The 25,057-nt window shown below is 43.0% G+C and overlaps 1 protein-coding gene across 2 annotated transcripts in view; it reads left to right on the top strand.

Moving 5' to 3' along the window:
- Nucleotides 1-18,516, top strand: part of grnb (granulin b) — a 78,934-nt gene extending 60,418 nt beyond the window's left edge. Inside the window, exons 12-14 of one of the 2 annotated variants that reach the window (XM_055657355.1) lie at nucleotides 6,953-7,183; nucleotides 12,668-12,886; nucleotides 15,660-18,516. In XM_055657355.1, the coding sequence (XP_055513330.1) occupies nucleotides 6,953-7,183; nucleotides 12,668-12,886; nucleotides 15,660-15,800 (591 nt within the window). In that variant the 3' untranslated portion in view covers nucleotides 15,801-18,516. The remainder of the gene's footprint in view (nucleotides 1-6,952; nucleotides 7,184-12,667; nucleotides 12,887-15,659) is intronic. The other variant, XM_055657356.1, reaches the window with a different exon arrangement.
- The last annotated feature ends 6,541 nt before the right edge of the window (nucleotides 18,517-25,057 follow it).

Below are 25,057 nucleotides of genomic sequence, written 5' to 3'. Positions count from 1 at the left end.
AACAGGACAACGGCCTTAAGTACACAGCCAAGACAACGCAGAGTGGCTTCATGACAAGTCTGTGAATGTCCTTGAGTGGCCCAGCCAGAGCCTGGACTTGAACCCGATCAAACTTCTCTGGAGGGACCTGAAAATAGCTGTGCATCGACGCTCCCCATCCAACCTGACAGAGCTTGAGAGGATCTGCAGAAAAGAATGTGTGAAATTACCCAAATAGGTGTGCCAAGCTTGTAGCGTCATACCCAAGAAGACTTGAGGCTGTTGTTTAAGAAGGAACTGCAGATGCTGGAAAAATCAAAGGTAGACAAAAATGCTGGAGAAACTCAGCGGGTGAGGCAGCATCTATGGAGCGAAAATAGGTGAAATATCTGGTCGAGACCCTTCTTCAGATTCTTCTTCGAAACCCTTCTTGAGGCTGTAATCACTGCCAAAGGTGCCTCAACAAAGTACTGAGTTAAGGGTCTGAATACTTATGTAAATGTGATATTTCAGTTGTTTCTTTTTAATTACTTTGCAAAAATTTCCAAACACCTGTTTTTGCTTTTTTATTATGAGCTATTGTGTATAGATTGATGATAAAATGAATTTAATCAGTTTTAGAATAAGGCTGTAACATACTAAAATGTGGAAAAAGTGAAGGGGTCTGAATACTTTCTGAATGCACTGTAGATTCAGTTGTTACCTGAAAATAACACTGTTCAGGAAATGAGGGTCCTATTGAATCTACTGTCTTCTGAGTACTTACTATTTTGTGTAGGTTTGGAGTTTTCGTTCAGTATATGTATAGCTCCCACTGGGGTTATGGGTGCTATTGCAGTTTCAGGTCAAACAACCTCCATTCCATTGATATTTTGTGAACAGAAAAGTTAATGTGATGCCATTTATTGAGGGGCTGCACAGGTCAAGCAACATCTGTGAAAGGAAATGGACGGATGACATTTTGATCGCGACCCAAAACATTGCCTGTCCATTCACTTTCCGCAGATGTTGCTAGGGCTGCTGCGTTCCTCCAGCAATTTGCTTTTTGCTCAAAATTCCAGCATCCACAGTTTCTTGTGTTTGTATTTTGGGAACTAAATTAGAGTGAAACCATACAGTCCTTCAATTTTCAACTGCTTTGACTGGTATGAGGCATTATGTCGAACATGGAATTGGGTCTGAAGAAGGGTCTCGCCCGAAATGCCGCCTATTCCTTTTTTCCAGAGATGATCCATTGAGCCACTGCAGCATTTTGTGTACCTATTGTACCCTCGGCCCACAATGCTTGTGCTGAACATGATGTTAAGATCAACTCTTATTTGCCTGCACGTAATCCATATCCCTCTATTCTCTGCATGTCCATGTGCCTTTATAAAAGCCTCTTAAATCCTCTATATGAGGGCCAACCCACATTCTTTCAGGAGGACACTGAAAAGCTTTGCTAACAATCACTGCAGTGAGTATGCAATAGCTGGTGGAAGAGACGTACGATTCAACCAGTATGCTGTTTTCAAATAACTGGTCTATCTTATGTTTAAATTAGATTGTGTTTAAATTAGTCGACACTATTTAGTCTGTCACCCTTGAGACCAGACTGATGCTGGACCACAAATATTGTCCCTGATTGTCTCCTGAGCAGGAGAACTATTCTTAAGTAGAGGTATCCCCAGGTTATGTATGGGTTCCAAGAACTGTTTGTAACCCGTTTCTCTTAAATCGGCAGCATTGGCTGTCTGCTGAGATTGCAAAAGGTATACTGGTAAGAGTTACTCAGCTACAGATTAGGTTTAAAACGTGCTGGGTCATGGGATTTACTGACCATGGGAAGTTGAGCCAGAAAATTTCAAGCTGCATTATTGTTAGGGGAAATGGACAAAAGCCTGGAGTGGGATTCTGATGTACAGGTGGCTGGGTATTGAACTGAGATTATGATACTGCCCTGCTATCCTTATTTCAGGATGACGACTTTTGGGTTTCACGGAGACTCTTACGGCAGACATTGACTTGTCTCTTGGCAGTCACATCTTAATTTGATTTAACTTTGCTGCAGCCTGCAATGTGCTGTGAAGATCTTGTACACTGCTGTCCCAATGTCTCCTTGTGTAATCTTCAGGTAGGGCTCTGTTGAGAACATGAGTGCTTCTGTTCCCATGGCGCTAAAGTAATGAATGTAAATAAAATGAAGGCAGCATGTCTGACACTGGTGTAGTGATGTTAGTGCAGCAGTACAGGCATGCTGCAGAATTATCCTTTACCTTGCGTTGGAGGGATTCTTCTGCTAACTTCCCTTTCTGTCCCCTTTAAAATGCAGAAACTTTACACATCTGATTAGCCACAGAGGAAGCCTGTTTGATATTTGGCATCTTTTTGGTCCTGAGGCTGAAGGAGGAATTGTCAAACCCTACCGAACCTTACTAAAACAAGTCAAACTTCCTAAGACAGCTCCAATTCTCCCCCTCTCAATCTGCCACACTTCTTAGAATAAAGGGGAGGCCTTTTAAGACTGAGGTGAGAAGAAACTGTTTCACCAAGAGAGTTGTGAATTTGTGGAATTTCCTGCCACAGAGGGCAGTGGAGGCCAAATCACTAGATGGATTTAAGAGAGCTAGATAGAGCTCTAGGAATCAGGGCTAGTGGAATCAAGGAAGATGGGGAGAAGGCAGGCACGGGTTATTGATTGGGGACAATCAGCCATGATCGCAATGAATGGTGGTGCCGAATGGCCTCCTGCATCTATTTTCTATGTTTCTCCCTTCTACAGTCCGTGATGGTCTTAACCTGCCCCTGGTGTTCGACTTTCCCTCATCTTCGCCATTTGACTAGAATTATAATTATTTCCATTTCTTCCTCTTAACCTTATTTATTTATCCCAGCCTTAAGCTTTGCCTTTCAACTGAGAAAATATGAAATTAAGCTTTTGTCACAGTAAAATTCTATTTTTAAATTTTGGTCACATTCAAAGACTTGCATACAGAAACATAGAAAATAGGTGCAGGAGTAGGCCATTTGATATGATCTTGGCTGATCATCCAGAATCAGTACCCCGTTCCTGCTTTTTCCCCATATATCTTGATTCCGTTAACCCTTAGAGCTATATCTAACTCTCTTGAAAACATCCAGTGAATTGGCCTCCACTGCCTTCTGTGGCAGAGAATTCCACAGATTCACAACTCCCTGGGTGAAAAAACCTTTCCTCATCTCAGTCCCAAATGGCCTTCCCCTTATTCTTAAACTGTGACCCCCTGGTTCTGGATTCCCCTGACATCAGGAACATTTTTCCTGCATATAAATTATAATAAAATTTATCATTCATAACCTACAGATTTTAGCTGAATTTTACATTTATTTTCTCATTAAACACCTCCTTGTCTTGCACTGTTTCCCTGCCTACCTTTTCTTCTATTGCCACCAGAGAGACTTCTTTACTCTCCCATCCTTAAAAATATCATCCTTAATCATACCATCCTTAAACTCATTCTAACTTCACTCCTGGTATACAATTCACCTATCATTCATCGATGACTTGTTTTTTTGCTGATCTGTTAATGCCTTACATTTTTTGATAGGCTTATTTAAAATCGTGATTATGTACATCACAATTGAGAAAAGCTACTATCTAAACGCACATTCCGGCATTAGGTTTAAGGCATTGCAGATCACGGGTCTTTAAATATCCCATTGCTGTTACAGTGCCCTCCATAATGTTTGGGACAAAGACGCATCATTTATTTATTTGCCTCTATACTCCACAATTTGAGATTTGTAACAGAAAACATTCCATGTGGTTGAAGTTCAATTTGTCAGATTTTAATAAAGGTCATTTTTATACATTTTGGTTTCACCATGTAGAAATTCCAGCTGTGTTCTACATAGTCCCCCACATTTCAGGGCACCATGATGTTTGGGACACATAGCTTCACAGGCGTTTGTAATTGCTCAGTAATTGCCTCCTTAATGCAGGTACAAGAGAGCTCTCAGCACCTAGTATTTCCTCCAGTCTTTCCATCACCTTCAGAAACTTTTATTGCAGTTTATCAACACGAGGACCAAAGTTGTGCCAATGAAGTCAAAGAAGCCATTATGAGACTAAGAAACAAGAATAGAACTGTTAGAGACATCAGCCAAACCTTATGCTTACCAATATCAACTGTTTGGAGCATCATTAAGAAGAAAGAGGGCACTGGTGAGCTTACTAATCGCAATGGGACTGGCAGGCCAAGGAAGACCTCCACAGCTGACGACAGAAGAATTCTCTATATAATAAAGAAAAATCCCCGAACTGTCTGACAGATCAGAAACACTCTTCAGGAGTCGGGTGTGGATTTGTCAATGATCACTGTCCGTAGAAGACTTCATGAACAGAAATACAGAGGCTACACTGCAAGATGCAAACCACTGGTATCCGCAAAAATAGGATGGCAAGATTACGGTTTGCCAAGAAGCACTTAAAAGAGCAACTGCCGTTCTGGAAAATGGTCTTGTGGGCAGATGGGACAAAGATTAACTTATATCAGAGTGATGGCAAGAGCAAAGTATGGGGGAGAGAAGGAACTGCCCAAGATCCAAAACATACCATCTCATCTGTGAAAAAATGAAAATGAAATGATTCAATTTATTGTCATTGTCAGTGTACAGTACAGAGACAACGAAATGCATTTTTAGCATCTCCCTTGAAAGGGAGACACAGGGCGTCGCGGTGTGCCCGCGCCTGCCGCCGTAATTACATTCCATTACAGGCAAAGGTGGGTGAAGTGTCTTGCCCAAGGACACAACGACAGTATGCACTCCAAGCGGGATTTGAACCGGCTACCTTCCGGTCGCCAGCCGAACTCTTAGCCCATTGTGCTATCTGTCGCTTTCCTGTGAAACACAGTGATGAGGGTGTTATGGCCTGGGCATGTATGGCAACTGAAGGAACTGGCTCACTTATCTTCATTGATTATACAACTGCTGATGGTAGTAGCATAATTAATTCTGAAATGTACAGACACTTCCTATCTGTTCAAGTTCAAACAAATGCCTCAAAACTCATTGGCCGGTGGTTCATTCTTCAGTAAGACAATGATCCAAAACATACTGCTAAAGTAACAAAGGAGTTTTTCAAAGCTAAAAAACGGTCAATTCTTGAGTGGCCAAGTCAATCACCTGATCTGAACCCAATTGAGCATGCCTTTTATATGCTGAAGAGAAAACGGAAGGGGACTAGCCCCCTAAACAAGTATAAGCTAAAGATAGCTGCAATACAGGCCTGGCAGAGCATCACCAGAGAAGACACCCAGCAACTGGTGATGTCTATGAATTGCAGACTTCAAGCAGCCATTGTATGCAAAGGATATGCAACAAAATACTAAACATGGCTACTTTCATTTACATGACATTGCTGCGTCCCAAACATTACGGTGCCCTGTAATGGGGAGACTATGTATAAACACTGCTGTAATTTCTACATGGTGAAACCATAATGTATAAAAATGGCCTTTCTTAAAATCTGACAATATGTGCAGGGGTAGGCCATTCGGCCCTTCGAACCAGCACTGCCATTCAATGTGATCTCTGACAATATGTGCAGGAGTAGGCCATTCGGCCCTTCAAACCAGCAATGCCATTCAATGTGATCATGGCTGATCATCCCCAATCAGTACCCCGTTCCTGCCTTCTCCCCATATCTCCTGACTCCGCTATTTTTAAGAGCCCTATCTAGCTCTCTCTTGATGTGCACTTTAACTACATGTGATTTATTTTCTATTGCAAATCTCAAATTGTGGAGTACTGAGGCAAATAACTAAATGATGGGTCTTTGTCCCAAATATTATGGAGGGCACTGTAAATGTGAGCGTGGTTACTGTGCGTAGCACCTTTGCATTCTGGAAGTTCCAGACTTGTTCTGGATGGGATGGGGTGGAAAAATTCTTGCCTCTGTTTTTATTTGCCATTAAGAAGTCTTCATCAAAAAGTGGTGCCCTAGACAAGGTGACTAATACTGTGTTGTGAAATTACAAGCTGCCGAACAAGCACTCCATGGTGTCAGCTGAACTGTGGGATGTGGGGGACTTGCTGTCTGCTTCTACGATACTTGAAGATGATTTAAGGGCCTGTCTCACTTGGCGATTTTCTTAGGCGACTGCCGGCATCATTGACTGACGCATCATGTTACCAAAAAAGTTGAGGCGGTGACGCACGTGGTGGCGTATTGACGCACGGTGTTTCCTCAAGTGTCGCAACATTTTTTCTGTGGCCGCTGGATTTTGAAATGTTCAAAATCTTCTGGCGACCCTGATACGTCAGTCAATGACGCCAGCAGTCGCAGAAAAAAACGCGAACAGAGACAGGCCCCTTATGTTTCTCTTTGTATTTTGGTCAAATTTGGTCATTTGCTCCTTTTGCATATTATCGTGACTGTTTTTTTGCAAAACAATATTTTATCCTCTTTGTGGCTTGAAGGTTAGCAGAAGAGTTCATTTGTCCACCAGAAGGTCTTGTCTCAAATAATGCCCTTGGCAATGCAGCACTCCTTCAGTACTGCAACAGGTCGTTTCTGATGCAAGAATGACTTGTTTTATAGTGTGGCTTGAATCCTAGACCTTCTCGTCATGAGATTAAGTATTGAGCCATGTGACACTTCAACAACGCCTCCAATCTGGAGAGCAATAGAAGAAAAGCTAATGCAGCCAATTGTGACATGGTATGCTTTGTATCAAGTATGAGATCATATTTTAGGGGGGAAAAGTGCATTTTTGATGACATTTGGTTTTGGTGAGAGCCAGGTCATCCAATGTATTGCACAGCTGCTAAGGATTTGTGCTGCATATCTTGTGGTTCAATGTGGAAAATAAACCTGAGGATGGAAACAGGATATTTATTCCCAGAAGTAGATTGTTAGAGTGAAGCTACTTAATCAGCTTTATTTTAGAATAACACTTTGTGGATTATGACTTGGGTTTTGAGATATAGCAGTATTTCTTTTCTCTATCAGGGAGTTTGCTGTGGCGATCATATTCATTGCTGCCCCAGTGGTTATACATGTGATGTTCAAGCACAGCTCTGTCACAAAGGCAGTATTTCTATCCCCCTATTAACAAAGATGCCAAGTATTGTGAAAAGCGAAGCCTTAGATGTCCAGTGTGATGAAACTGTGAAGTGTCAATCAGGCTCGACTTGCTGCAAGTTGACCTCAGGATCCTGGGCCTGCTGCCCTCTTCTACAGGTTAGTTGTCGCTGCTTGGTTATATTTCTTCGTGCCATCTGTGTGAATGCTTGTGTGTTCATTCATGCCATACTGCCTTGGTGCTTCACATGTGGCTGGTGCATTAATTTCTGTATGCATGCACATCGTCTTTTCTGTATTAGTTTCCATTTGTATAGTTTAGAGAGATCGCGCGGAAACCGGCTCTTCGGCCCACCGACTCCGCGCGGACCTGCCATCCCCGTACACCAACACTATCTTAAACACTAGGGACAATTGGCAATCTTTGCCAAATCCAATTAACCTACAAACCTCTACATCTTTGGAGTGTGGGAGGAAACCGGAGCACCCGGGGAAAACCCACGCGGTCACGGGGAGGACATACAAGTCCGTGCAAGCAGCACGTCTAGAAACCGGGTGTCTGGTGCCGTAAGGTAGTAACTCTACCGCTGTGTCATCATGCCGCCTTGCTTTGTTTTACAAACATGCAATACCTTACTCTTCCCTGTTTCTTGCTGCATGGGTTTTAGCTTTGTGTCTCATGCACCTCAATTCTTACACGTGGGAAAGAAAGATATGAATATGGTCATTATGCAACAAGCAATTATCTTTAAATGAGGTATAATTATAGGTGAGATGAAATAACATTCATAGAATGTAGAAAATGTACAACACAGACTGCTTTGTTCTGATCAGAGCCTAACTCCATCTTGCAATTTAGTCTGTAGTTCTGTAGCTCATGACCCTCAAAGTACATCAAAATACTGAAGGATTCCAAGCCAAAGCATTACCTGTACATGTTCTCCAGAGATGCTTTCATACCTGCAGAGTTACGCCGACATTCTTGTTTTTGGAAACCACCATCTGCATTTCCTTGTATTCTACTTTATTCCCTTTCCACTAAATCTTTCAGGGTAATGAGTGCCAGACACTGGGTGAAAATATTTTATTGCTCCTCTTCTCTTAAAGTATGTTACTTGGAAGGAAAACTACCATGTCAAGCTTTGAACTTAATTTCTTGCTCCTTTATACTTTTAATGAAATAAATAAAGATCAAGTGAAAAAAATTAATGTTAGAAGAAATAACTTTATTTGTCTCTGCAAAGCAGTTCATTTAGCTCTGTTTTCAGTTTGCATATGAAGGCGATACAATGAAATTGGCATAAATTTATCATTGACATGTTAAAAAACAAGTTTTGCATTCTATCCACACAATCATACTATGCTTGAGTACATTGGGTAGTGCAAAGGAATAAACACTGCTGAATATAGTGCCACAGTTAAAGCGAGCGTGCCCATATAAACTGCAAGAGCCGACTGTAAGAGGTCCCTTAAAGAGTCTGATAACAGTGGAGAAGTTGTTCTTGAATCTGATGGTACGTGCTTTCAAGCTTTAGTATCTTCTGCCTGATGGGAGAAAAATGACTAAGCTGTGTGAGTGGTCCTTGATTATATTGGCTGCTTTTCTGAGTTTGTGTGAAGTATAGAGTGACCAGATATTGTCAGATCCCAACTATGTCCTGCCCTGTGCTCCCTATTTCAGCCGGGCTTGCTCAGTAGCGGACCTTACAGGCAGCATTTCCACACTAGATACCAGGGTGATTCATTGAGTGGATTGGCAGGAATTCACGCCACATTCCTGGCATGGTTGCATGCGGCAGAGGGGTGAGCAAGCGTCTGTCGAGTTCCTGATGCAGCAGTGGGGATGGCAGGGTTTAATGTCCGCCTCTTGGCATAGCACCTTGAGCAAGTACAAGGACACATTCCTTGGGGTGTTTTGACTGGAGGACCTAGGGCATTATAATATATTGCTGCTCTGGGGAAAGGGCTATGTCGGGTACCAGTGTACAAGAGGTGTATTTTCATATTTACTCTGCATTTAAAAAAATATTTCCATTGAAGAATTCCCGTGAATGGCATCTCTGGGTTTTAGTCCCACTGGTATGTTTCTGGAATGTAAATTTCAAGAATAGACACCGTGCTGCATGTCAGGCAGCATCTCAATGCCCATTTCACCCATTTCTCCCCCTTCCACCTACATTCCATCCTCTGGTGCCACAATTTGCAATTTTCTATCCTTATCTCGCTCCTTTTTACCTTTTCATCTCTGGCCTACATCCAAAGATCTGCCTCTCAAAAACCCTCACCTGTATCTGCCTATTACTTGCCAGGCTTTGTCCTTCCAGTCTTTTCCAGCTTTCTTTCTCCCCCACTCCCCACAATGTTGTTGTTGTTGGTCCTTTGTAGTCAAAGAAGACCATGACTTCAGTGTTTTTGTTTGTGGGTCTGGAGGTGACTGGTGAGACTGACCTGGGCCCGGAAGGCTCGCCCACATATGGGTCACAGTTGGATGGGTGCTGCAGTAGAAGTTGAAGTGGCTGGAGACTTGCGCGCGGCTCATTTCCTCTGAGCTTCTGCGGTGCACCCCTTCCCAGCTGCACGCTCTCCTGTGGTGATCTTCCTTTGCCCAGTTGGGCGGTACGGGTCCCGAAGTCATGACTTGCGCTTGACTTGGATTAGAGTGAGGGAGAGTTGCACAAATCGTCAGCCTCACTCTCTCATCCCGGCCTATCTGGATCCAGTGGCAAGACATAGTCATGATGGCTGGCGATAGGTCAGGATGCAGTGGTCGGCCATCAGTGTTCAACATGAACATTGTGCCCTAAATGCGCTCCACGACGCTTTGCTGGGTCCACCTTCCTACCCGTTGGACCGCCAAATGGTGGTCTCCTCCGTGTATTCTGCCGTACCAGTCTTCACCTTTCCTGAATAGGGTAATAGCCACAAGGCAGTGGAGGTTTGCATTTGGTGTTTTACTTCACCCCTCCAGGGTGTTATATGGAGGACGCCTGTGTGCGACTTTGTTTAATGTGGGGAGACTGTTGCACAGGCAGTCACCCCATGGTCCTTGACAGATTTGGGTCAGGATCTGGTGGCATGGAGACAACCGGAGACTCTTTGCTGTTGCAGCCTTCATCCGCTTTCCCAGCTGTTGTGACGTTCAAGTGAGTTTATTGGCATGTGTCCCTGTATAGGACAATGAAATTCTTGCTTTGCTTAAGCACACAGAAAATAGTAGGCATTTACTACAAAACAGATAAATGTGTCCATATACCATGATATAAATATATACACGCATGAATAAATAAACTGATAAAGTGCAAATAACAGAGAGTAGTTATTCATAATCATAGTTTTGTCCGAGCCAGGTTTAATAGCCTGATGGCTGTGGGGAAGCAGCTATTCCTGAACCTGGTTGTTGCTGTCTTCAGGCTAATGTACCTTCTACCTGAAGGTAGCAGGGAGATGAGTGTGTGGCCAGGATGGTGTGGGTCTTTGGTGATACTGCCAGCCTTTTTGAGGCAGCGACTGCGATAAATCCCCTCGATTGAAGGAAGGTCAGAGCCGATGATGGACTGGGCAGTGTTTACTACTTTTTGTAGTCTTTTCCTCTCCAAGGCGCTCAAATTGCCGAACCAAGCCACGATGCAACCGGTCAGCATGCTCTCGACTGTGCACTGTGTAGAAGTTAGAGAGAGTCTTCCTTGACAATCCGACTCTCCGTAATCTTCTCAGGAAGTAGAGGCGCCAGGAAAGATCTTCAGAGATGTGCACGCCCCGGAATTTGAAGTTCTTGACCCTTTCAACCATCAACGATATAAATGGGGCTGTGGGCCCCCCTCCTACACCTTCCAAAGTCCACAATCAGTTCCTTGGTTTTGCTGGTGTTGAGGGCCAGGTTATTGCGCTGGCACCATATGGACAGTTGCTCGATCTCTCTTTTGTATTCTGACTCATCCCCATCAGTGATACGCCCCACAATAGTGGTGTCGTCAGCGAACTTGATGATGGAGTTCGCACTGTGGTTCGCTACGCAGTCATGGGTATAGAGTGAGTACAGTAGGGGGCTGAGCACGCAGCCTTGAGGTGCTCCCGTGCTGATTGTTATCGAGGCTGACAAATTTCCACCAATACGAACAGACTGGTCTGTGGATGAGGAAGTCGAGGATCCAGTTGCAGAGGGATGCGCAGAGACCCAGTTCTGCGAGTTTGGTAACCAGTTTGGAGGGGATGATTGTGTTAAATGCCGAGCTGTAATCAATGAATAACAGCCTGACATATGAGTTTTTGTTGTCCAAGTGGTCCAGAGCGGAGTGGAGGGCCAGCGAGATCGCATCCACCATTGATCGGTTGTGGCGGTAAGCGAACTGCAGTGGGTCCAGGTTTTTGCCAGGGTCCACTAAGGTCAGCCATCTTCCTCTGCCTGTTCCACCTTTGAGGTCTTGGTTGGATTGCTCTTTGTCCCCATGGGTGGACCTACCAGGAGCATAGCTCCAGACGGCATTGCTCTCAGGAACTCGGGTTCATACAAGCTTCTCCACCACGACAATCCACAATAACTCTGACAAAGCATTCTGATTTGAAAGGTCACCTATCCATGTTCTCCAGAGATGCCGCCTGACCAGCTGAGTTACTTCAGCACTTTGTCTTTATATTGTAAACCAGCATCTGCAGTTCCTAGTTTCTTTGTAAATTTCAAGATGTGGGAGATTTAGGTTGTTTTGCTTAAAACCCCAATGGAGTGATTGCTCAGACTTCATCCTGCTAGATCTCGTGATTAACCTCTGATATTAATGTACCTGATAATGTCTCCATTTGTTGATCCAAACCATTGGGACAATGGAGTTTTCATTCCTCCTAGCCCATGATATTCCGACAGGGACAAAGCACTAAATTACAGAATACAGTTCATTGGTGGTGTAGGTGCTCTGAGAATCTGATTAGCCTTAAACTCTGTTTGGTTGAGAGATACAGCATGGAAAAGGACCCTTGATCAACCGTACACTAGTTGTATCCTACACACTTGCCAACTTACAGAAGCCAATTAATGTTTCAACGGTTAAGGTCTTTTATTGTCACACGTCACACCAATTAAGGTACAGTGAGATGTGAATTATGAGGGGGAAAAAAAGCCTACAAGACACACAACTACACAAGTTAACAATTAACCTACAAACCTATACGTCTTTGGATTGTGGAAGGAATCCGGAGAAAACCATGCCGTCATAAGGAGTATGTAAAAATTCCATAAAGACAGCACCCGTAGTCAGTATTGAACCTGGGTCTCTAGCACTGCATTTGCTGTAAGGCAGCAACTCTACCTCTGTGTCACTGTGCCATCCCAAAACGTAAATTGAAAATATCAATGAACCATGATTGAGTCGTATTAATGACATAGGTTAAAACATTTAATAAAAGATCCACATTGTGTTGCATGTATCCTGTTCATGCTAGAAGATGGTAATGCCATAAACTTTCAAGCAGTTTTGATTTAATATTTTCCCCATGGCACCTGCTTTTCCCACCCTGTTGGATTTTTTAAAATCATAAATTACTTTGTGTTTGAGAAGTGTTTTTGATTTTTTTAAAAGGCTTCAGTTTATTTGCTTGGAGCGGGAGGGCCTTGAGTGAGATGTTGCTGTAGATTGTTCTCATCTCTTCCAGGCGGTCTGCTGTGAGGATCATGAGCACTGCTGCCCAAATGGCTACACCTGTAACTTGGCATCCGAGACCTGTGAAAAACAAAGTGTCTCCGTACCTGCGATTGTCAAGCCGTCGCCAGCCTCTGCCTCCGTGAAATGTGATGACGAGGTGCAGTGCCCGTCTCCAGCCACTTGCTGCAAGGTGGCCTCGGGCAGCTGGGCTTGCTGTCCGTATGAACAAGTAGGTGCTTCAATAATCGTAGAGTTTCTGCCGCTCGCCGTTTGTCTCGTCAGGACTGGTCAGTGTTGACTTTAGAGGTACCGCGTGGAAACAGGCTCTTTGGCCCACTGAGTCAACGCTGACCAGCGATCACCCTGTACACTAGCACTACCCTACACACAGTAGGGACAATTTACAATTTTACAGAAGCCAATTAACCTACAAACCTGCACGTCTTTGGAGTGTGGGAGGAAACCAGAGCTCCTAGAGAAAAACCATGCGATCACAGGGAGAACGTACAACATTCACACATAGCACCTGAGGTTAGGATTGAAACCAAGTCTCCGGCGCTGTGAGGCAGCTGCTCTTCCACAGTGTCACTCTATGCCATGTTATCTTTAATGATGGTGCTAAATTGAGCTGAATTGTTGCTGAAGGTACTTAAACTGTGGTTTAATGTAACGTGGTGAGAAGATTGCACCAACCAGATTATTTTAACTGTCCAGCACCAGTAAATAACGTGAATAAATTAAGGCATAATGCATCCTCACATAACATCCCATGACCATGCCCAATAGTGCACTAAATTGGTTAATCAGCAGTTGAAGAATGCTGGTTGGAACTACAAATCATATCCTTTCATTACTGCTGCAAGGATAACGTGCTGAAGCTGATTCTTCAGCACATTACAGCCAGGTCCTTATCTCTTGAACCAAAACTCATTGTACATTACCTTTAATCTAAAAAAAATCCACTAGTGAGAGAATCTAGGACCAGAGGTCATAGGCTCGGAATAAAAGAATGGACCTTTAGAAAGGAGATGAGGATGAATTAATTTAATCAGAGGATGGTGAATCTTTGGAATTCATTGTCACAGATGGCTGTGGAGGCCAAGTCAGTGGATATTTTTAAGGTAGAGACTGATAGATTCTTGATTAATACAGTGTTATGGGGAGGGCAGGAGAATGGGGTCAGATGGGTCTGCTATGATTGAATGGCAGAGTTGACGATGCGCTGAATGGCCTATCACTTATGAAATCCACATGCATTTAGAAACATAGAAAAATAGGTGCAGGAGTAGGCCATTTGGCCCTTCAAGTCAGCACTGCCATTCAATATGATCATGGCTGATCATCTAAAATCAGTACCCCATTCCTACATTCAATACAATACAACGGTTTATTTGTCACATTGCACAAAAAGTGCAAGTGAAATGATATGTCAGCAGCGATACAATGATAAAGGGCACACACAAAAACACAATAAAATTTTACATAAACATCCACCACAGCATTCATCACTGTGGTGGAAGGCACACAATTTGGCCAGTCCTCCTCCATTTTCCCCCGTGGTCGGGACCTCAACCCTCCGCAGCCGTTGCTGCGGGCGTCCAGATGGTAAGGACAAGGTACAAGTCCAGGTAAGTCCAGAGTCGGCTCATCCCCACCGGAGACCGCAGCTTTTAGTTGATATAGGCCGGCGGCCGAAGATTTAAAGTTCCCTCCACGTCGCAGCCATAAGCACCGCAGTCTGCAGGGCCGGCGGTCGAAGCTCCCCTCCAGGGGTGATGTTAAGTCCATACCGGACCCGCGGTAGAAGTTGGCCGCGGGCCGGCGGTGGAAGCTTCTTCTTCCCCCCGGGTCCCCCATGAGGTCCCCCATCATTAAAGATAACATGACGCCGCGCCAGCTGGAGCTATGCAGACTGCGGCTTCAGGCTGCCGTCTGCTGCGGGCCAACGAAACGGAGCGCTCCCCATTCTCCCCATATCTCTTGATTCCTTTAGCCCTAAAAGCTAAATCTATCTTGAAATATCCAGTGAATTGGCCTCCACTACCTTCAGTATTTTTGCAGTGTCACAGCATTTTCCCATGGCTTACCTTGACAATCAATTCAGTAAATGGTGGCACTGAGCTTTACAATTATTCCTAACACTAGTTTGGTTTTATATCTGTTTATATCATATTGCAGTCCCACAATTTAATTATTAAATAATACTGAATAAGTAAACTGGACCCTCTGTTAAACATTAGTACAGTCCTGGCCTGATTATCTCGCAAAGTAATCGTTTGTCAGTAAATTCCTTATTTGGCTTTTATAATCTGTAATGTGAAAGATTAGTTTCACTAGTTAGAGGGATATTGCATCTTGTAATCGGGATTGCTTCAAGATACTGATTTCCACTGCTGCTGATTTTACGGGGGGAGAATTGTTAAATCAGATGGGTAATAACTGTGGCCATGCCAGCATCACTCATGCTATGAACAAATTGATTGTAAGAGATTGTTTCAATATTTAAATTTGGATCACAATATGGAAAGAAAATTCAATGAAAATGAGAAGATATTCCATTGCACTGTAAAATGTAAAAATACAATTTTGTATACATGTAAAATAAAGTGAACAGTTCAGAATGTAAAAAGTATCTAAAACAGTCCAAGGTCTTACTTTTCCACTAAATGGTGTCTGATTGACTGCAGGTATTTTATACATTTAGGATCCAATAACTAGAGCGTAGCATGATGTTATTCTTTCTCTAAGATGAAATAAACATTCAGAAGAAAATATTCATTTTGTTCTTTGCATTAATCGTAACTCTGCTCACCAATGGCTTTCTGTTGCTCTGCATCAGCATAGCTTTTCCAGGAATGAATGTCAGAATGATTTAAAGATCAGGGAAACTGAGTTCAATGTGCGTTGTCAAGATGTTACATTGGTGTGCACCCACCCCTATTGCCCAGCATTATGATCCAACATTATGGGGTCCTTAACCTGATGTTCTGATTCTTTTGCAGGCAACGTGCTGTGAAGATGAAATGCACTGCTGCCCATATGGCTACACGTGCAACATGGGAGCTGAAGCATGTACTCTGCAGCGTCTTCGTCGCTGGGACCTATTTTTCCCAAAGCACATGAAGACCTTCAACACTCTGTAACATGTTTTGGTCCCCTAAACCACTAATTGTGTAATGGTCTCAAACAAAACTCTTCAATTTGTAAACTTGGGCTATTCAAAGAGGGAGATTTGGCAAACTTTTGATAATGAATGAATCTTCTGACAAAGTATACCCCACAGGGAATATCTCTGGTGGTGAGTCCATATTGCAAACTGTTTTGGAAGTTGATTTATTTCAGAGAGCAATATTTTTTTTTTCTCTAAAACCTTGGGGCCTTGAATTGAATTTTGTTTTTGTGCATTACATGGATGTTGAATGTAAAATTACATCACAGTGAAATCTATCTGCTTGGTTTGCATAACAAATGGACAATTCTCAGCTTGTTCACCTAAAAAAAACAATGAACAGGCAACGTACGTGATTTAAATTTGTAACCCAATTGATGCTTGGCTTTAATTCAGAAATGCTGCATATTTACCTAGATCTTTAAGTTCAGTAGTGATTTTTTTTTGTGTGTTGTGCACTCTTGGGATTGTTCCCTTAACCATCTCATCTGACAGAAACACATGGTTCAATTGTGGTTAATGCTATGCAGGCACATTAGCATCGGTGGAGGGTGGATGAGGAATAGGAGTATTGTTCTTTAGTGTTTGGTCTAGGTGGTCATATACTTCTCGCCCATAAAGTTAGAACGCGCCCACGCTCGACCCCCCCCCCCCCCCCCCCCCCCCCTCCCCCGTACACACTCCCTCAATTCATTTTCTTCTTCTTATTACGTATGGTGTGCACAGCCTAAAGTTGTAGGACAACTTGTTCTATTCGATCTTACTTGATTGTGCACGCCAGGTTGATTGCATTCGTCGAAACATGACGAAAAATTTGGCGGACCACGTGAAGGTTGCAATCTCCCACCCCAATTCATTCTCTCTGCCTTATACACTTAATCCTGGCAGAGTCGAGAATGTCATCCCAGAGTCAGTGATCTGATATCTTGCCCAAAATCTAAGTTTCACCAGATATCCCAGCTGATCTCATGCTGTAATGCCCCTGTATACAAAAATGACAAAGCACAGGAAGTCTATTCTAAAGCTCTTAATTTGAAGATTTGAGTTTCAGCATAGACTAAAGATTGACAATAATGAGTGTAGAATTTAGCTTGATTGTAAAATTTCAGTAAGAATGCCTTGTGAATAACTTTGCTAGAACTCCAATCCATAGTACACTACAATCCCAGTCCTACACTCTTTAAAATTGTAGTAATATCTACTTTAATGGTGTTTTGAAGAGCAAGAGAAACAGTGTGCTGGTTCCAAGGTATTGATAGCTTGCAGAATTTGAAATGGGAATAATTGCAAAAATTCCAGCTTATACAGACTCTAGTGTTTAGGTTTTTGTGCACATGAAGGATTACTGGTCTCATTTTCTAATGCAATTAATATGTTTAAATTTCATTAAGTTGAATATAAAATACAGCATTCAGCAATACAATCAGAATCATAAACATGGAATGGGCCATTTGCCCCCTACTGGTCCGTGCTAACCAGTGCGAACATTCTGTATTGACCCCATCATTCAGCACACTGTACCCAAGTGTTCAAGTGTTCGTTGACTCACTTAAGTGTTGCAGGAATCCAGCTTTAACTCCACTTAGTACATTCCAGCTACTTACCAGTCTCTTGGTGAAGGTCCCCCATGTATCCTATGGGAAATCTTTCACCCACCACACCCTCGCCCCCTTACCGTAAACCCCTGTATCTACCTCTATTGTGGGGGACGGGGAAGAGGTTTTCTGCAGGCTACCTTAACTATATTCGTACACCTCAATCATGTTCCCTCTTAACTTCCTCAATACCAGTGGGGAAAAATAAATGGCTTCTTCAAGCCATCCTCACAACTGAAATGCTCCATCATGGGCAATATCCCTGTGAATCTCCTCTGTACCCTCTCCAGTGCAAACACGTCCCTCCTGTGGCTTAGTGGTGAGTCCTGCACCCAGTACTCTAAACCAAGTTCTGACAAAATGGTTTATAATGTTGGAGCATAACCTCCCTACTTCTGTGGCCTGATTAATGAAGGCCAATATTCCACATGCCTTCCCAACTATTTGCACTAACCCATCAAGGATCTATGGATTTGTACTTGGACATTTCGGGTCAAGACCCTTCTACAGACTGAGTCGGGGGTGAGAGAAACAAGTTTGTCTGCAGAAGGGTCTTGGCCCGAAACGTCACCTTTTTTCTCCAAACCTACTGAGCTACTCCAATTGTTTGTGTTTTTCTTTGGTATAAACCATCATCTACAGTTCCTACACAGCATATGTCCTGCTCCTTTTTGGTGTTCTATACTAGTAGCTTTTGTTTAATTATTTGTTCTGGATTGTTATTAAACACTCCAAATGAGGTGCATAGTTTCATAAATTGAATTAATGGCAGTAATTTTCTATTTTTGCTCATTTATAATAAACAATGCTTGAAATGAGAGTTTCAGATTTAGCAGTTTTGAATACTTGTATCTGCAAAACAATGCAATTCATTAATCAGACCGTTCCATGGTGGCCACTCATTTAAAGCACTTCATTGCTACCTTTTCACTGAAACTTGGTCATCTGGTGGATTCTGAGCATCACTCACTTGATAGAAGAGATGGCGCTCTATGGCTTTTGGTTTACTGCAAAGGGAAATTTCATGATGGAAATTGTTATTGCTTGTACGGTGTGGCTTTCTTTCTTAAAAATAAAATTGAACTGATTTGAAAACCTCTGTAGTCCGACTGCTCCATCAGGACCTCATTACCAATGGAATAAAATGGCTGCTCTGGTGAAAGGCATCTGTCCCTGAGGTTATATACATTTGAATGTGTTCTACTATTGCAAAGGCCATATTTTGTGTTAATTAGGGTGTTCTCTTCTCATTCTGCATTGAGGATTCGGATGAGACAATCAAATTAACTCAATTATAACATGAGTTGAGCTTGCCAAAAAAACACAGCGCAGGAGTAACTCAGTGGGTCAGGTAGCATTTCTGCAGAACATGAAGAGGTGACGTTTAATTTAGTTTCTTAGATGCTACTTGATACAAATGACTGCATAATTATGTATCATAGAGCAGCTATTATCTATAAATCAGCAGAGCTACTAAATTAGCACTGCAAATATGACAGGAGGAGGCGAGGGTAGTTTGGGAGTGTGTGACATAGTGAGAAAGGAAAATTAACGGGAAACAAATCCACTACTTTACATCATTCTTAGTGAACACAAAATAGCCTAAAGATATTTCAAATAGTAGGGACAAACTTTTCCTTCCTGATGGATATTGTTTTTAAAAAAATGCCTTTTGGATAAACTAAAAATTAAAGGGAGGATTAAAGGCAGACAAGTTAAATACTAAACAGGATTTATACATAACTTACAGGGACCTCCAGGAATTTTGATGGGTAGAACTCCCTGAAATGTCATAGCTCCCTGAAATGGTGACCCAGGTTGATAGGGTAGTGAAGAAGGCATTTGGCATGATTGCATATATAGGCAGAGGCATTTAATATAGGAGTTGGGATGTTATATAGTTATTTACCCAGGGTGGTAGTGGTAATAACGCACTGCCGCATACTGCACAACAATTCAACACAGCATTTCACAGACACACACTGCCAAATCACAGTCCCACTTGCAACAATAGCAATATTTTTAAATGCTTTCTACGTGCTTCAATAAAAAAGCATATAGAAGGTTATTTCATTTCATATGGTTCCTAGTCCGTGATCAGCAATTAAAAAGCTGGACATTTGGTAGCTGGAGAGGGTCCTGAAGAATCCTGCGTGACTTTAAGACTGTTGGTCGCATAGGGCCGTGGAGAGTTTCGGCTGGCTGCTCTTTTTGAGCAGACTTGACCTACCTTCAACAGCGTTTCTGTTTTGCTGAGGGATTGGAACTCAGCTAGTGAACGAAGAATGTTATTGACACAATGTATTAATCATGTATTGACTTTCTGCTGACTGGATAGCATGCAACAAAACTTTTCACTGTACCTTGGTACACGTGACAATAAACTAAAACTGAAATTATATGGAGGAAGTGGTAGACAAAATACAATTACAACATTTAAAAGGCATTTGGACACTTATTTGGAAAGATATAGATAAACCTTGTGTTTAGTGTGAGTGAGTTGGGTAAAGGTGCCATTGTTCAGTTGCACAACGGTGATTCTAAAAGGAATCAAGAGTCGGGCGAAGGGTCTTGTCCCAAAACATCATCCATTCCTTCAATCCAGAGATGCTGCTTGACCCGCTGAGTTACTCCAGTATTTTGTGTCTACCAAAGAAACAAAGACTGATTTTGGGCAACAAGACAAAACAAAATGGCTGCACCTGGTGCAAGTTCTGCTCCTCAACTGCAGACTGGCTTACAGAGGGCTTACTCAAAATAAGATGGTCACATATTACTCATCATCCATATGAAATAGATTGTACCAATTTTATGTTTGAGGGGTGGGTTAATATTCATCTTGTGGAATACCATAACAGTGGAGGGGGGGGTTACACAGTGGGGTCTTGGAATGTGCCGCTGGGGTAGAGATGGAGGCAGATATGATTGTGGTTTTTAGGAGGCTTTTGAATATGTACATGGAAGTGCAGGGAATGGAGGGATATGGATCATGTGCAGGCATGTGAGATCAGTTTAACTTGGCATCATGTTCGGCACAAACATTGTGGAGCAAAGGGCCTGTGCCTGTGCTGCACAGCTCCAGGTTCTCAAAGTATTCAATGGGATATAGATTACCTAAAGAAATGGCAGATAGAACTAAATCTGTGCAGGGGTGAGCTGTTACACTTTGGGAGGTTGAATGCAATGAGAAGGTATTAACTTAGCAATATCCTTAACAGCACTGATGTACAGAGGGATTTTGGTGTCCCAAGTGCACAGCTCCCTGAAGGTGGCAACACAAGTGAATGGAGTGCTGAAAAAGGCATATGGCATGCTTGTCTTCACAACCCAGGACATTGAGTATCAGAGTTAGAGAGTCATGTTGCAACTTTATAGGACTTTGCTTAGACCAGACTTGGAACGTGCAGTTCTGGTCGCACCATTAACTGAAGGATGTGCAGGGCGGAGACAAGGTTTATCGGAATGTTGCTTGGGGATTAGCTACAAAGAGAGGTTGGACAAAGTTGGAATTTTCTGAGGATGTAACAAGTAGAATGGATAAGGGAGAGTTTTCAGAAAGCCTTTGTATGGTCCCACACAGGAGATTAGTGGGCAAAATTGGGGGTAGGGTATTGGCATGGATAGAAAATTAGATGGCAGACAGGAAACGAACAGTAGGGATTAACGGGTCCCTTTCAGAATGTCAGGCAGTGACTAGTGGGGTGCCGCAATGCTTGGTGCTGGGATTGCAGCTATTTACAATATATATTAATGATTTAGATGAAGGAATTAAAAGTAACAATAGAAAATTTGCAGATGACACATAGCTGGGTGGCAGTGTGAACTGTGAAGAGGATGTTATGAGGATGCACGGTGACTTGGATAGGTTGGGAGAGTGGGCAGATGCAGTATAATGTGGATAAATGTGTGGCAAGAACATGAAGGCAAATTATTATCTGAATGGTGTCAGGTTAGGAAAAGGGGAAGTACAACGAGACCTGGGTGTCCTTGTACATCAGTCACTGAAAGTAAGCATGCAGGTTCAGCAGGCAGTGAAGAAAGCTAATGGCATGTTGGCCTTCATAATGAGACGAGTTGAGCATAGGAACAAAGAGATCCTTCTGCTGTTGTACCGGGCCCTGGTGAGATCACACCTAGAGTATTGTGTGCAGTTTTGGTCTCTAAATTGAGGAAGGACATACTTGCTATTGAGGGAGTGCAGTGTAGATTCACAAGGTTAATTCCCGGGATGGCGGGACTGTCATATGATGAAAGAATGGAATGACTGGGCTTCAATTCACTGGAATTTAGAAGGGTGAAAGGGGATCTTATAAAAACATATAAAATTATTAAGGGGTTGGACATTTAGAACTGAGATGAGGAAAAACTGTTTCACCCAGAGAGTGAATTTGTGGAATGCTCTGCCTCAGAAGGCACTGGATGCATTCAAAAGATAGTTAGATAGAGCTCTTTGGGCTAGTGGAATCAAGGGATATGGGAAGAAGGCAGGAACGGGGTACAGATTGTGGATGATCAGCCATGATCATATTGAATGGCAGTGCTGGCACGAAGGGCTGAATGATGCTGTTGGTTTATTTAATGGCCGCCACTCACTCGTGCAGCAGCTGCAGACTGAGCTCGCACACACCGCCGGCTGCAGGACCTCCCGCCAACGCCACCACCCGCGCTCACTGCAACCGCACCACTGTCACCTCCCACAACTGTGTGACAAGCACGAGGTCCAGCAGCTGACTGATAAATCACAACTTAGTTTGGATCAGTGCTGTTAAAAATATTTGTGGCCCAAAGAACAGAGGCCTACCCTGGGAAGAACCAAGTGTGGGGGGAAGATTATCAGTGTGACTTGTTTAATTTGCACTTAGTATTGTCACATGACCAAAATAAAGTGAAAAGCTTTTATTTGTATGCTATCCATTCATAGAAAAGACTGTACATGATTACAATCAAGCTGTCTACAGAGCATAGGTAAAGGATGAAAGGTACAATATTTAGTGCACAGATATAACGTTGAAGTCTGATTAAAGATAGTTCAACTGCTCTACATCGGTGCGATCAAGCGCAGGCTTGGTGATCGCTTCGCTCAACACCTCCTCTCAGTTCACAATAACCAACCTGATCTCCCGGTGGCTCAGCACTTCAACTCCCCCTCCCATTCCCAATCTGACCTTTCTGTCCAAGGGCTTCCTCCATTGCCAGAGTGAGGCCCAGCGCAAATTGGAGGAGCAGCACCTCATATTTTTCTTGGGGAGTTTACATGAGTACATTTGTATGAACATTGACCTCCAATTTCAGGTAATCCTTTCCCCCCCCCTTCCCCCCCCCTTCCCCGCCCGCCCACAGCCCACTTCCTTTCTTTTCCCCCCCCCCCCCCACCCCCCCCCCCCCCCCCCCTTCCCAGCTCCCCAAAAAGCCTACTGTCTCCGCCTCTTCCTTTCTTTTTCCCATCCCTCCACCCTTCCGACATCAGTCTGAAGAAGGGTCTCGACCCGAAATGTCGCCAGGTCCTTCTCTCCATAGATGCTGCCTCACCCGCTGAGTTACTCCAGCATTTTTGTCTGCCAAAGATATATCCAAGGTCTCCAATGAGGTAGATGGGAGGTCAGAGCCACACTCGGTGATGAGAGGACCGCTCGGTTGCCTGATGGGAAGAAACTGTCCATGAATCTGGAGGTATTCAATTTCAAACTTTTGTTCCCTTGCCTTGCAGGAGCGGAGAGAGGAGAGTGATCGGGGTGAGAGTGGACCGTGAGTATGCTGGTGGCCTTGCCGAGGCAGCATGTGGTGTAGATAGAGTTGAGGTTTGTGTGATGGTCTGGGCTACATCCACAACTCTGTAATTTCCTGTAGCTGCCCAATGCTTTCCTCAGACATCAACTCATTCAGTGTATTCACATTTGATGTAGTACATTCTACATTTTTAAGTAAAAAAAACGATCTCCTGTTTCCCTGATCTAAATGAAACAACTTTAGGACTATCTTAAAGGTTAAGAATAGACTATGATACACTCTAAGAGTAAATACCTTTCCATTCTGTGGTGGAGAGAGTAAAATTGATGGAAGCAAGATTATATTATGAAAATTGAATAGATTCACAGATGTGTGCAGCGTGAGTAGCAAAAGGCAGGGCATGTTCATCACATTTTCTCATGTGGAAATGTCACTATCACAAATGGTAATTGTCTTCCAAAGCTTTCTTTTCTCTCTTGCTTACCTGATATACCAACCTGTTCACTGGCATGTGGTTCCATGGTTGGCTAAATGTTAATTCTTTGCTTATCTCTAAACCCTATTTCACCCATGGGGGTCTCATAGCTGAATCCATACCAGTCTACACCTGATATCCCTTCACTCCAACATGCAGGAAATCTGCTGCTTCCTCTACAGGTCAAGAATTATCCATTGGTTTGGCATCATCATAGGATGCTTGCACCAACCCTGGGCAATATGGTTCTGTGGGAGCTGAAATGCAAGGCAACACTACAATGTTTGAAATCAGCCTCGTTAGTGTCACTTGTTCAGCTCAGCCTAGAAGCCAAACTCTAACCTTCCTAGTTTTTTAGTCTAAAGATACAGCACAGAAATATGCCCTTCGGCCGACCGACCAGTGATCCCCGTACATTAACACTTTCCTACACACACTATGGACAATTTCCAATTTATACCAAAGCCAATTAACCTGCAACCCTGCACATCTTTGGAGCGTGGGAGGAAACCGGAGATCTCGGAGAAAACCCACAGGGAGAACAGACAAACTCCGTACAGACAGCACCCGCAGTCAGGATCGAACCCGGGTCTCTGGCACTGTAAGGCAGCAACTCTACCGCTGTGCCACCATGCCACCCCACCTTGTTCTAGTGGTAAGGGAAGGGGGAGGAAAAGTGAGATCCAAAACACTTCAACTTTATATAATTCCAATGTCTGTATATCGCTTCGCAACACTTGAAATTTTTAATTCAGTTTAAAGAAATCTATTCATTTGTCAAAAATGTTTTTAATAAGCTTTATTTTAACAATTTTACTTTAGGAACAAGCAAAAAAGATTGCACAGAATTTTCACCATGTTTTCTTTGAAAAGATCAGAGCAAACTGGAAGCAAGCACACATCTCTGTTCAAGACCACTTCATTTAAAAAAAAACGTGGCCAAGAATAAAACGAGAGACACTGAGTCACTAGCACTAATAATCAGTTTAAAATGTAGCCACACATACAACACATCCAGTAAAAACAGTCCCATATCATTCATCTTCCCTTAGTTGTGGCACAATATCTGAAACTCAATGACATGAACTCTCCAAAGGAGATGTGAACCGATGGCACAAAGACAAATGTCTATCAGGTTAGAAAAACGCGTCCACAATTACAATACCAATAACTCTTAAAGTAGTTCCTGTCTTGAGCCTAAAATTACAGTGTTTAATATGTGCATGAACAGTAAAGCTAGAGTGCCTTAATTAAATGGAATACTTTATAGTCACATGTGTTATGTCACAGTGAAAGTCTTAGCTTGCATACCCGAAGTATGCAAATAGTTGCCACATAAAGGCCACTGACAAAGTATCCCCTCCCCCCCACGCTGAGCCCTCGTTTGTTCTCCCCCTCCCTCACAGCAGTCAATAGGCTTTTTGTTTAAAAATG

The sequence above is a fragment of the Leucoraja erinacea genome, chromosome 27 (genome assembly GCF_028641065.1).
Source record: "Leucoraja erinacea ecotype New England chromosome 27, Leri_hhj_1, whole genome shotgun sequence".
NCBI classification, from domain to species: domain Eukaryota; kingdom Metazoa; phylum Chordata; class Chondrichthyes; order Rajiformes; family Rajidae; genus Leucoraja; species Leucoraja erinaceus.
This window is presented reverse-complemented; position numbering and strand designations above follow the sequence as displayed.